The sequence below is a fragment of the Diceros bicornis genome, chromosome 19 (assembly GCF_020826845.1).
Source record: "Diceros bicornis minor isolate mBicDic1 chromosome 19, mDicBic1.mat.cur, whole genome shotgun sequence".
Lineage (NCBI taxonomy): Eukaryota > Metazoa > Chordata > Mammalia > Perissodactyla > Rhinocerotidae > Diceros > Diceros bicornis.
Window position 1 is genome coordinate 2,000,758 of NC_080758.1, and position 12,742 is coordinate 2,013,499.

General features: G+C 56.0%; 1 protein-coding gene across 2 annotated transcripts in view; it reads left to right on the forward strand.

Moving 5' to 3' along the window:
* The first annotated feature begins 907 nt into the window (after positions 1-907).
* Positions 908-12,742, forward strand: part of TAF4 (TATA-box binding protein associated factor 4) — a 79,747-nt gene continuing 67,912 nt past the window's right edge. The window contains exons 1-2 of one of the 2 annotated variants that reach the window (XM_058562375.1): positions 908-1,206; positions 1,288-2,226. In XM_058562375.1, the coding sequence (XP_058418358.1) occupies positions 960-1,206; positions 1,288-2,226 (1,186 nt within the window). In that variant the 5' untranslated portion in view covers positions 908-959. Of the gene's footprint in view, positions 2,227-12,742 lie in introns of both variants that reach the window. The other variant, XM_058562373.1, reaches the window with a different exon arrangement.

Genomic DNA, 12,742 nt, shown 5'->3' on the forward strand with positions numbered 1-12,742 from the left:
GCCAGAGAAGATGACAGTCACGCCGGGGAGGCTTCGCTGCGGACTCAGGCGCGGGGACAGGCCGGCGCACCCCGGGCCCTGCGCGCGCCCCTCGCCCACCGCCCACCGCGCTCGGCCGAGCGGCGGCACGCCTACCGCGCCGGAGGCCCGTTCTCGGGCTACGGAGGTGCCGCCGGCCGGAGGGCAGGCCGCGCTCGCCCCGCCCGGTGCTGCGGGCCCCGCGCCGCCCCCGCCCTCGCCCTCGCTCCCACGCCCGCCGGGCAGGCTCCCTGCCCCGGACCCGGGCCCCGACCCCGGCCTCCGGCCGCGCGCGCAGTCCCCGCAGGCGGCGGCGCGGAGAGCCTCGGGCCCGGGGAGCACGGCCTCCCTCGCCCGCCCGCCCGGCGCTCCCGTCAGCTACGGCCGCAGCCATTTTGGAGAGAGCGAAACAAAGAGCCAGTCATCGCCGCCGCCCCCCACCAGGCCCCGGCCGCGGTCCCCGCCTGCCACGCCCTCGGGGCCGTCGGTCCCGGGTACCCCCGGCGGGCCGCACCCCCACACCCCCGCAGGCCCAAGGGCGCGAGCAGCCCGCCGCCAGCTAGGCCGCAGCACAACGGCCACAAGCCCGCACCCCAGCCTCTGCCGCTCGCAGCCATTGGCCGCGCCTTTTAAGCGCGCGCCGCAGCCAATCGCGGGGCGCCGGGCTGCCGGGTGGGGAGCGCCGCAGCCAATGACGAGGCGCCGGGCGGCGGGCGGGGGCGGGCGCGCCGCCGCGCCTGCGCACCGCGCCGCCGCCGCCCTCCCCCCGCGCCGGCCGCCCGCGCCCCCCGCCCGGCCGCCGCCCCCGCCCCGCCCGGCGCGCGCCGCCCCCCGCCCGCCCCCGCGCCCGCCCGCCCGCCCGACAGCCCGCCTGCCCGCGCGGAGCCTCCTCCCCGCCCAGCGCCGGCCGAGCGGCGGCGGCGGCGGGCCGAGGAGGAAAGATGGCGGCGGGCTCGGATCTGCTGGACGAGGTCTTCTTCAACAGCGAGGTGGACGAGAAAGTGGTGAGCGACCTGGTGGGCTCGCTCGAGTCGCAGCTGGCGGCCAGCGCGGCCCACCACCACCACCTCGCGCCCCGCGCGCCCGAGGCGCGGGCCGCGGCCGCCGGCGCGCTCGGGAACCATGTCGGAGCCGGAGCCGTGCCGGCCGAGGGCGCGCCCGCAGCGGCGCCGGAGCCGCCCCCCGCAGGTAGAGCGCGGCGCGGCCTGAGCGCGGGCGGGCGCCGGCCGGGCCCGCGTCCTCACCGCGCCGCCCCGCTTGTCCCCGCAGGGCCCGCCGCGAAGCTGAGCGCGCTCGAGGCCGGCGCGGGGCCGGGCGCCGGGGCCGGGGCCTGCGCGCCGGGAGCCGGGGCCGCGGCCGCGCCCGAGCCCGCCGCCAAGCCCGCCGCCCGCAACGGCCCGCCCGGCGGCCCCGGCGCCGCGCAAACTTTGAATGGGAGCGCCGCGCTGGGCAACTCGCTCCGCGCCGCCGCCGCCGCACCTGCTGTCAGCCTGCTCCACAACGGGCCCGCGCCCGCGCCGCCGCCGCCCAAGCCCGCCGCCGCCACTGTCATCCAGACGCCGCCCTTCCTCGGCGCCCCCGCCGCGCCCGCGCCCCGCGCCCCCTCGCCCCCCGCACCCCCCGCGCCCGCCGCGCCCGCCGCGCCCGCCGCGCCCCCCGCCGCCCCGCCGCCGCCCGCCGCCGCCAGCCTGGCCCGGCCGCCCGGCCACCCTGCCGGACCCCCGGCGGCCGCGCAGAACGGGGGCAGCGCCGCGCCCCCCGCGCCCGCGCCCGCCCCGGTCCCCGCGCCCCCCGCGCCCGCGCCCCCCGCCCCCGCGCCCGCCGCCAACAGTCAGCCCGGGCCCGCCGCCGCGCCCGCGCAGGTGGCCAAGGCCGACTCGCCCAAGACCGCGCTGCAGCCGGCGCCCCCGCCGCCACAGACCCTGGCGGCCAGCTGCCCGGCCGGCGCGGCGGCCGGCATGATCCTCGGGCCAACTATGCAAGGGGCGCTGCCCGCCGCCGCCACCGCTGGCCTCCCGCCGCCAGCCCCCGGCACCCCCACCGGGCTGCCCAAGGGCTCGGCCACCGCGGTGACCCAGAGCCTGCCCAGGACGCCCTCGGCCACCGCCGGCGGGATCCGGGCCACGCTGACGCCCACGGTCCTCGCCCCTCGCCTGCCGCAGCCGCCTCAGAACCCGACCAACATCCAGAACTTCCAGCTGCCCCCAGGTGAGTGGCCGCGCCGGGTGGGGCTGGGCTGCCCCAGCTGGGAGTCCAGGAAGTTGTGGGACCGGCAGGACGCTAAGGTCACGGGTCTTGCACAGGCCTGCAGCGTGCGGAGGTGCACTTCTGCCCGAGTGCGAGAGAGTGTTCCTGTGAGTGTGTGTGTGTGTCTGTGCGTGAGTGTGGCTGCGCGCCCAGCGTGATGTGGTAGCCGGGGTCTCTCACCTCCTGCAGAGTTGGCCTCTGCACGGTTTTTGCGTTGCAGAGTTTCTCTGCCATCGCTCACAGTTGAGTGGGTTCTTTCCGCCTGTCCTGCCTGGCCTTGTGTGCCCCTGCTCCGTGTCCCTGTGTGGAGAGTAGTAGCAGCTGGCGCTCCTGGGGACAACTTAGTGGGCTATACAGGATGTAGGGACATAGTCTGGGTCCATGGTTTTCTTTCACGTGGTGCTTTACTCTCCTGGTCTCTGGGATCAGGCGTATGGCTGTGTCCTCAGTGAACTCTCCTGCTCCTTGATTATCCTGAGCTGTGATAGCAGTCCCCTGATCCTGGGTTAGGGACCCCCCTTCCACCTGTGAGGTCAGGCAGAGTGGCGCCCCTCGTTCAGGCTGGGCAAGGCTATGTGGAAAGCTTCTACTTACCTGCTCACACCAGGATGGCAGAGATCCCAGGTGAGCCTTGGAGGAATCCTGGGCACACACCCTTCCTGGTTGTGTCCTTGCCTCAACTGCGGGTTCTGCAGTAGTATTTCAGTGCTTCCCGGAGCCACAGTATTGTTCAGCACCGTGTTATCGCTTAAAGAGTGCCCGGTTGCCGTGGTTATTGCCATGCTGCAAAGTCAGTGGTGGGCATGTGCTCTCTGGTCAGCTGGTCTGTTGGAGGTACAGACGGAGCGGGGTCGCCTGGAGCCTAGCGGGCCGCAGCCTGTATTTTCCACTCTTAGTCGCTTGTCGTCTCGGCAGTTCTTTAGGGTTCTTCAGGTTTGACGGCGGAGGATCCCCCACGGCATTACGTGTCACGCTGCTTTGTTTTGGGATTCTGAGGCAGAGAGAAACTTGAGCACGTGAGGCGCCCTGTTTTCTCTCCGGCGCCTCCACCTCTGCTGCGTGGACTGCCTGCGGGTGCTGAGCTTCTGGAGAGCTCCTCCCTTGCTGTGTAGTAACATGTGCTGGTGTAGCGGCTGCTGCGGTGGCAGAAGTAGTAGAAACAGCACCTCCTGTGTCCCCTCGCTTTCCGAAAAGAGGGATTGGTCACCGTGAAAGAATTTCATTGTCTTAAGGAGGAAAGGTTTCCCTGTCAAAGTGTGTGGGGTTCCGGGCTGAGGGTAAAGCTTGACAGGGATCTGTGTGTATACGAGTAGGAAAAGACTACAGCCAAACACAGTGTTTTTGGGGTGGTAGTGGGGGCTGCCATGCTGTGAGAAGGAAAGGATGATGTAAAATAAGTTACCTAAGAGGTACTGAGATGTCCCTTACGACACAGTTTGTTTTTGAGTTTGTAAGAGTGTTTTATTGAAGGTTCTGTTTTGCTCATTATGTGTATTTTGACCTTTTAGTGGAAAATATGGCTGATCCTTAGTAACATTTAAGAGAGGGAATTCATGGTCGTAGCATGTTATGTAAACTGTGATGATACTTCTGACCCATCTGTAAAAATGCCCTCAGCGGCCCTGCTCGGCTCAGCGTTTGCCTTAGGCACAGCAGGGATGTTTCCCTGCGCTGCACTTTTGTTATTTAAAACTGGCGTGAGCTTGTCGGTAAGTTGTGAGGTGGGTGGGTGCTTGGCCTGGCTTGCAGGGGCAGTGTGAGAGGCCTGCAGGTGTAGTGGTTTGGGGTTGACTGGACGCCTTTGGTCTGAGCCTTATTTCTTCCGGGGAGAGGACACTGTGGATCGAAAGGGGCATCTCTGCCGTCTTTGTCAAGTGACCCTGGACTCGCTTTCATCTTCTGATGTCAGTGTTAGGGATGTCTGCATGTGACAAGTGGACAACTCCTTGGAAAAACTGTAAAAACACTGACTGTTTGCATAAGTTCTCAGGAGTCTTTGCATTAGTCCCGTGTATGTGAGAGCAGAGAACAGTGCGTGTTGACATTTGGGTGACAAATGCTGAGAGCTGTGCTTTAAAGGGGCCACATGCTTTCTAGAAAATAAAAGTATTACATCCATCTCTTCATGCCCCGTTGCCAGTTGGTCAGCTGATGAGGAACTCTGATTAATTCTTACTTCATTTTAATAACAATAAAAGCAAAAAAAGTATAGTTAAAACTACCACCAAAGTCCCCAAAGTTCCTTCTTTTAAATAGTACAGTTTAATTCTGTAAGTCAAAATGACAGATCGTGAATGTTCTAGTTACGTCATATAATTGATTGACCGAGAAATATTAGATTCTTCTAGTTGATGTTTCCTCGTCATTGAAATCTTTCATCATAAAAGTGTATAAAGTGGAGGCGGAAGTAACTTATAAAATAACTATTGCCTAGTTCATAACTGATTCTTGTTACAACTCAGTGATTAGGGGCCGGCAGGGTTTTCAAAGCTACACGTAGGTGTCAAGTGAAATAACAGGCTGTTGGCAGTTGGAGTGTGTGAAGAGGCTCACCCCCCCAGTGCCTCCCCTTCCTGTGGGTCAGAGTTTTGAGGGTGGGAGAGGAGAGGGACAGAGGTCTCACTGAGGTCTCCCCAAGGGCCAGGCTTAGGCCTTGCGTGTCATTCTCACAGCCCGCCACGAGCTCCTGTTGAGTTTGGTTTTAGCAAACTCAGTCTTGATATTCTTTGTCAGGACAGTTTTGTAAAGAGATGTTTATATTATTGTAATTAATTTGCTGGTTTGGAGATACCAGAGTCTAAGTTTTATCCGTGGAAATAACAAGATCATGTAAGAAGTCTTTAGAGATGTTGCAGCAAAGGCAGCTGTTCCCAAGAACACTGAAAAGCACTAGTTACATACAGCTTAGAATAGTCATAACATCCGAGTAATGTTATGATTCTAGTTGAAAGAAGAAAAAAGTGATATGACACCAAAATTAGCATGCATGTAAAAAAACATCTTGTAAAAGATCTTTCCAGATAGGTGTTACGTTGAAGATGCTCGTTTTTAAAGGTTATTTTTTGGCGTGGCTAATTAGCATTTTCTATAGTGTATGTCTGTTCTGCTTTCACAGAGAACTTGCTCTCTTGTTGCCCTAAGATTTGGCCAAAGTGTAGGTTCTCGTTCCAGGGCAGAAACCGTTTCCTCACTGTCGGCCTGGATACCTTGGCCTAGAGAATATTTGCATGTGACTTATTTACAATGAATACTCCCCAGGTTAATATGCTTATAAGGACAGGTGTTTCGGGCATTGGTTCCCATCCATGGTGAATTTAATTGAATTCCTATCCTTGGGGAGGAAGAGAAAAAAGTCCACTAGGAGCTGATTGTGCTGGGCCCGGTTGAGTTCTAGGATCATTGACCTGAGCTGGGTAGTAGATGGTGGAAGGCAGGAACTAGAAATTCTGGTGGCCAACTTTGGCAGCAGATGCTTTGGCACAAGGGACATTCTTGGAAGTTTAGATTTTGTTACTTGAGGGCACTCTTGCTGTTTGACCTGGGACAGAATATATGGATCCGTGGAGTCTCAGTTTCCCCAGCTAGAAAGTGGGGTTGACCATTTTGTGGAATTCCATTAGGATGAACAGTCTACACTGCTGTCAAGTAGCATTTATTATTCATACACTGTCCCAGTTCCGTTGCACTTTTTCACTGGTTTTCAAGCGTTATGTTGCTGTAGAAGTAGCAAAATGTAAAGACAGCTTTATTCCCATCAAAACCATATCCGGATTGGAGGTGTTCTCAGTGACTGAGGAGCCTGCTGCAGTGGCTGACTCTGTTTCTGTAAGTGAGTAAGTTGGCGAGGTTGTCACAGATGGGTCGTAGACGTGAGGGATATGTTCTGCAGACCCTGGGGACAGGGGGCGCAGTTGCCTGCAGAGAGAGTGGACCTGGGTGTGGGGCTTGCTTGAGGCAAAGGCCTTAACCGAATTTTCCCCTTGATATACTTAGATAACAGTGACCTTTGGGGAAAAAAAGAAAAATAGCTTTTGGGAGGCATACACGGCCAGCACTGGACAGCTCTGCTTAGCGTGGGATGGGGGTAGCTTCTCTGAGCATTGCTTCCACGCTGCCAGCTTGGAGCGGAGGCCCTTGGGGTGAGCAGGCGGGCACTCTTCTCCCTCTGTCTTGGCTTTGCTCCTGGCTGTCCCTGTTGTCTTTGGGGTGGACAGAGCTGTCTTGGTGACTGGGGCTGGGATGATGTTTCCTGCACATGTGGGTGGCTTTTGGAGCTGGTGGTCCTCACATTTTAGCAACAACCAGGAGAGGGTTCTCTCAGACCCTCCTGGGTTATCTGTTCTCACTGCTTACTGAACTTGAGGGCAGGGAGTGCTTCGCGCTTATGGCAGAGTTACTGGAGTTTGGAAAGATGACAACTTTCCAAGTCCTTTACATTTGCCATATGAGGGGTAGATCCCAATTTATTAGAGCCCCATAAGGAAGCGGTTAGGAAAGTGGTATCCTGGCTACATAGCTGGTTAATGAACCTGAGGGGTCCAGAGGGCCCGGCTCCCAGGATTGTTCTGTCGCCTCCGGGTGCAGAGGTCGAGTGCCTGGGCTCTCAGTCGTGCTGCAGGAGATGCCCTTTGACAGCTGCCCAGGGTTTCTGACAGGTGGGCGCCAGCCCCCTCTGGCAGCGGTGTTTGATCTGTATGGGACTGACCCAGTTTAGACCCTGCCCTAGAAAAGCAGCGGCGGAGTGGGACAGAGCAGTGGGGTGTGCACGTGTCTGTTTCCTTGAAATTGTAAGATAAAGGTAGTTCCAGGTATGCTTCCAAAGCCCATTTCAGTTTATAAATGTAAGCTTTCATTGTCTTCAATGATGCATTTGAAGAAAGCTTTTATAAATAGCTAGTTATATGTAAGTTGATCAAAACATAATTAACAACTGTTTTTGAAAATCTTGAAGCAGAGATTTAAAAGGCCTCTGGAGAAACTTGCCTGAGATTCGGGGTAATTTGCATAGTTCTCAAAAGCACTTTTACTTTTATTCGTGTTCACGACAGCAGGAGCCTTGGATCTTCTTGATGGTCTTGGGAAACAGTTACTGTTTAGGGCTCTCGCCTCTGAAATTTGTCTTAGGCTGGAGGTCAGCAGCCTTTTATTTACTCAGGCCTTTGATAGTAATAAAACAGTTAAATGAAGTAAGAAAACCAAAGGAGAGGGGAACTTTTTGCAGCAGGACACTGTGTCCTGGGTGCACCTGGAGGTGACTGTGACTCTTCCGTTTCCAGTTGGGCCCAAGGTTGCTGTGGCGTTGTGGCGTTGTAAATTACAAACACGTATATCTCAGAACTTCTTACTTAGAATAAATCACCCCTGTGAAGTAGATCAAGTGCTGTAAAGTTATGTTTGAAAATTGGGAACTTTATATTTCTGTGGTAGGGCCATGAAAGCTTTGAATTACAATTTTTGATTTTTACGTATCCTTGAATATCTGCACAAAGGATTTAAAATCTTCAAAAAACAAAGAGATATGAAAATTGTCCATAGTTTAGGACCCTCCACGCCCCCCTAAATTTGAAAAGTGCGTAGGTAACTACCATCGTTTGTCTGGCTTCCCTCTCTGGCTGCCCGCCTGGCCTCGCTGCTGCATGTGGGTAGAGGGCAGCGGTGGACGGAGGCAGTGAGGCTCCCTGACCCCCGGGAGTGGGCTTCGTGAGCTCAGAGCCCCTCAACTCTGCAGGCCTGGGAGGCTGAGTTGGACTTTCGTTCTTCCATCCTGAAGTTAAAGTCTTGATGGGACCTTTCTGCTTCTTCCACGTGGCCTGGGAGGAAGGGATACCCATGCTTCTTTTGATCCCCAAGCTCGTGAGGAGGAGTGTGACCAGGTGGGAGGTGGTGCGCGATATCCGCGCTGACATGGAGGAACTTGCGTCCCAGAGGGCCTGTTTCCGAATGTTTTCCAGCTCCAGAGGTTGGGGAAATCCTAAACTTCATGATTGCGTCAAATTGGATGTCAGATTTTAGAACCGAGGGGCAAGTGGTAAGAACTCTCTGTAGCTCTGAAGTGACTTGTTTGGGGGGTCAGTGGTCTGAGTGGACGCTGAGTGGGCACAGCAGGACACTAGGAGCCAGGACAGCTGAGCCGCCTCCCCAGTGCTGTGCGTAGCCTGCCAGGTGTGTGTCCGGTGGTCAGAGCGGCAGGCATGGTGCTCCGGTGGGAACACTCCGCAGAGGGTGGAGAAAGGCCTTGTGGGGTCCAGCGATGAGACTGAGAGCTTTGGGGAAAGACGGTGGTGGGACGGCCAGGCCGCGCAGCCATCACGTCTTACCATCGTGGGTGAATGGGGAAAGAAGACAGCTTTTTCTGCTTTTAAAATTTGTGCTCAAGTACGTGGAACAACTGCTCAAGAAAAGTTTTTAAAGGAATTTTCATGCCTTTCATAGAGGAGCTTTGTCTTTGTGGTTTTGGTATAATCCATTTATGGATTTGTGTAGACAGATGCTGGATGTTAGTGAACACAGCAAATGACTGAACAGGTCCGCTGTATGTCAAGTTTGATCTTGTAAAAATGCGGCACGATAGTAGCGTCTTAAGTGTTATGACAGTTATTTGAAGAGTGAAAAAGGAAAGTGTTGATTATTAGTTAAATTAAATTAAAAATTATTAGTCACTTGAGGGGCCGGCCCCGTGGCTTAGCGGTTAGGTGCGCGCGCTCCGCTACTGACGGCCCGGGTTCGGATCCCTGGTGCGCACCGACGCACCGCTTCTCCGGCCACGCTGAGGTGGCGTCCCACATACAGCAACTGGAAGGATGTGCAACTATGACATACAACTATCTACTGGGGCTTTGGGGAAAAAAAGGAGGAGAATTGGCAATAGATGTTAGCTCAGGGCTGGTCTTCCTCAGCAAAAAGAGGAGGATTGGCATGGATATTAGCTCAGGGCTGATCTTCCTCAAAAAAAAAAAAAATTATTAGTCACTTGAAAATGACTTTTTTTCTACCTGTTTTTCCTGATTATAAAATTGGTTTTATTCATTATAAGAAGTTTGGAAAGAAAAGAAAACTGTGAATAAGAAAGTGAAACCACCTGTATTCCCACCTTGCCCAGACTGTTCACTTCAGCCTATGTTCGATGTGCGATGCAGGTGTACTTCTGGTCTTTACAAAATTAAGATCGTCCGTGGTCCCGCCGTGTGTCACCTGCCTTACCTGGTTCGTGTTTTGAGGGCATTCCCCCCCGCCAGTGGTCTTGAAGCTCCCTTCGTCTGCCTGGTTCTCCACTGTCACAGGCTGACATTTCATCACAGGCCCCTGGGACAGGCTGCTGTGGCTAATGTCCACTTGTCTGTATAAAAGACTCTTGGCTGGATGTTTGTGCACAGCTCTGTGTGCAGCTGCTGGGTTGAGCATTTTCAAGTCTTTGATACAGATTGCTTTCTGGAGGGCTCGACTATTTATGCTTTTAAAACCATGGTTTTTAGAACCATGGCCAAAATACAACGTTTTAAAAATCAATACCATCCCAAAGTCTTCCTTAGAAAGTTGTATCTGGTTTTAAGTTGCATTTATTTGACTAAGTGAGTTTAAACCTCTTCACACGGATGTTGATTGAGACTATGGCTCGTTTGTACTCATTTATTCTAGGACGTGTGTGAGCCAGTGAGGAAGGCTGTTGTGGGCGCTGGGCGTCCAGCCTGGGGTCCCAAGGCTGACAGAGCCCCTGCTGTCAGGGTGCTTCGGTTGTGGTGGGGACCAGGCAGTCAATAAGTAAACAGCGTCGGCATGATTTCTCATCGCGTTAAGTGCGATGAAGGAATAAGCAGTGTGCTGAGACTGAGTGACCAAGAGGGCGCCACTGGACCGGTTGGGGAAGGCCTTTCTGAGCAGGTGCCGTCGGAAGCGAGACCTGGGTGATGAGAAGGGAGCCAGTGGTGCGCAGCCTGGGACCTGGGTTCCAGGCAGAGGAAAGAGCAGTGAAAGGCCCCCGGGGGGTCAGAGAGCAGGTCCCAGGCTGGAGTGGGTGAGTGAGGGGGAGCCATGGGAGACAGGTGGGGGCCGTCTGTTACGGAGACCTGGGTGTAGGAGGGCATGGGCCTGTTCCGGCGGCCGCTGGACTTCTCGGATTAGCAGGGACTTGTGCTTCGTCGTCCCAGCTTTGAAAGGTACCAAACGGCTCTCGTGGGCTCTGCTTTGCACGGGCTGCAGGCACTTGGGTTGAGGCGATCTCGCTGGCTGGAAGGGGTGAGTGGTCAGGAGGCAACCCCGGCCTTGAGGCGCGGGTCCCTTTTTCCTGGCTGCAGAGGCCGCTGGGTCCTTCATCCTGTGCCTGGGGGCTGTCTTGGTGGACGACCAGCAGCTCCTCATGTGGCCTCACAGGTCAGGGCAATGGTTTGTGAGTTTGGTCAGTCAGTCGGTCAGCAAGCATTAATTGAGCACCAACTTCAGGTCAGACCTTGTGCTGGAGTAGGACAGTTCCTGTCCTCAAGGAATTACTCTGTGATGGGGTTGTGCTGGGGAACCACAATAGGTCAGTTTGTAAGGGGTGGAGGTGGGCGTAAATGTAATGTCATTTCTGCAGTGGGATATCATTAGCCACTCTCTCCCCTGGTGTAATTTCTCAGGATAGGCATTCTGTCTGTTATAATTAGTTTTGGATGCTCCAGAGTTTTCTCTGTTGCTTTGGACTGATCAGATAACAAGTCAGGTTGGTGCCACTTAGTTACATATTTAGCGGTTAAGAAACTCAGTTCAGAATGTCGACTTTTAAAGCCCTGGAGTGATATAGTAAAGACAGCCTCCAGCTGGGGTGTAGGCCTTTCGTCTGGCTGCGGGGAGGCGTGGAAAGAGCCCTGGACCAGAGCTCATCAGGAACTGTGCACATCCGGGCGGGGATCCTGACCTCTCTGGGCCTCAGTGGTCTTGCCTGGGCGCCGAGTGGGCTGACCCTTGCTTTCATTTCATGCTAAATTTGGAAACCACTGACTGGGTGCTGATCCTGGAGCCGATGAGGAGGATGCCCTCTTCCAACTTTGGCGGCTTTGCAGTCCAGATACACCTCTGCATAGGTCTCTGAGACTGCACTTGGGGCTCATGTTGGCTCGGTGACCTCGGGAGCTGCCAGCAGAGTCTCCTGGGGTGGGTGGGACTGCCGACCTGCCTGGGACCCGCCACTCCAGAGAAAACTATTGTGTTCCCAGTTGGGAAAGCCACAGGCCTAGCCTCAGTGAGACACGCGGCGTTTCACCTCCATGAGGACGTACTTACGAAGGGACAGTGTGTGAAAGTGCAGAGCCATGTGAAGTAACTGAACTCCGTTCTTGGGGTCAGCACGGCGAGATGGCAGAACTATGCTGTGCACAGAAGGCAGGTGGGGGTGGTGCACAGTGTGAGTCCATTTCCATGGCTGTGAAGGGACACGCACTGTTCAGATCTGTGTGCTCTGCACTGGTGTGTTGTGGGCATGTGTTTGTTCGCATGCGGGGAGTCGTCCAGAGGATGTACTTGAACTCCCTGGAGGTGGCTGCTTCTGGGGAGGCTGGTGGGGAATGGGACCTTTACCTTTATCTGTAATATTTTATTTTTCTTAAAGAGACCTGAAGCTATTGTGATAAATTTTAACAATCATTTGTTCTGGGTGGTAGCTCCCAGAGTGTTTATTCTTGTAATTATGTGCATTTTAAAATGTTTTCAAGCTGACTCTCGGATGTAATTATCAGTAGATGCTCAGTGCAGTGTCATGGGCAGGGGCCAGGTGGAGCTCCCGGGTGGGAGGGTGTGGTCTCGGTCACTCAGGTACCCCTGCTGTCCCTGCATTGTCGCACTACCTCTCGGCTGCTTTTCTGCCTCAGGTCATTCCTCACTTAGTTCCCTTCTGCTTAGGGCTACTCCACTCAAGGACCTCTCGGGTTTCTGGTTGCTTCGAGAATGAAGCCCAGGCTACTGACCGTGGCCTGACCACAGGGGTTCACTGTCTTGCCCCCCTGCTCCAGCATACGACTGCTTGCTTCCTCGTCGGTCAGCATGCCAGGTCACGGCTGCACTTGACAACTGCTCTTCTCTTTGCTGAGAACATTGTTTTCTGGACGCTTCTGCACGTCATTCAGGCCCCCGCTCCAGCGTTGCTTCTGGACGCTGGCCTTTGTGGTCCTCGCAGCAGAGTAAGGCGGTTGCTTGGGACTGGCGTGGCTCTCACTGAGGCGCATCTCCGCAGGTCCCAGCAGTGGGGCAGGTGGTTCTGAGCCCACAGAGGTGGAGCTTTCTGTGGGTTTACCTGTTGGTCTCCGCTGCGGTCTTGCCATCGAAGCCGGAGCACCGGAGGGCAGAGAGCGTTGCTTGTGCTGCATTCATTTTTGAACCTCAGCATCAGCGTGGTGCTCGCGTGGTGGGATGCCTGTGGCGTGAGTCAAGGAGTCTCCTGGAGGCGTTTGTGGTCTGTCTGCCTCGTAGACAGGCCGTGAGTTTGGAAGGCCATTAATTGAGATGGGAG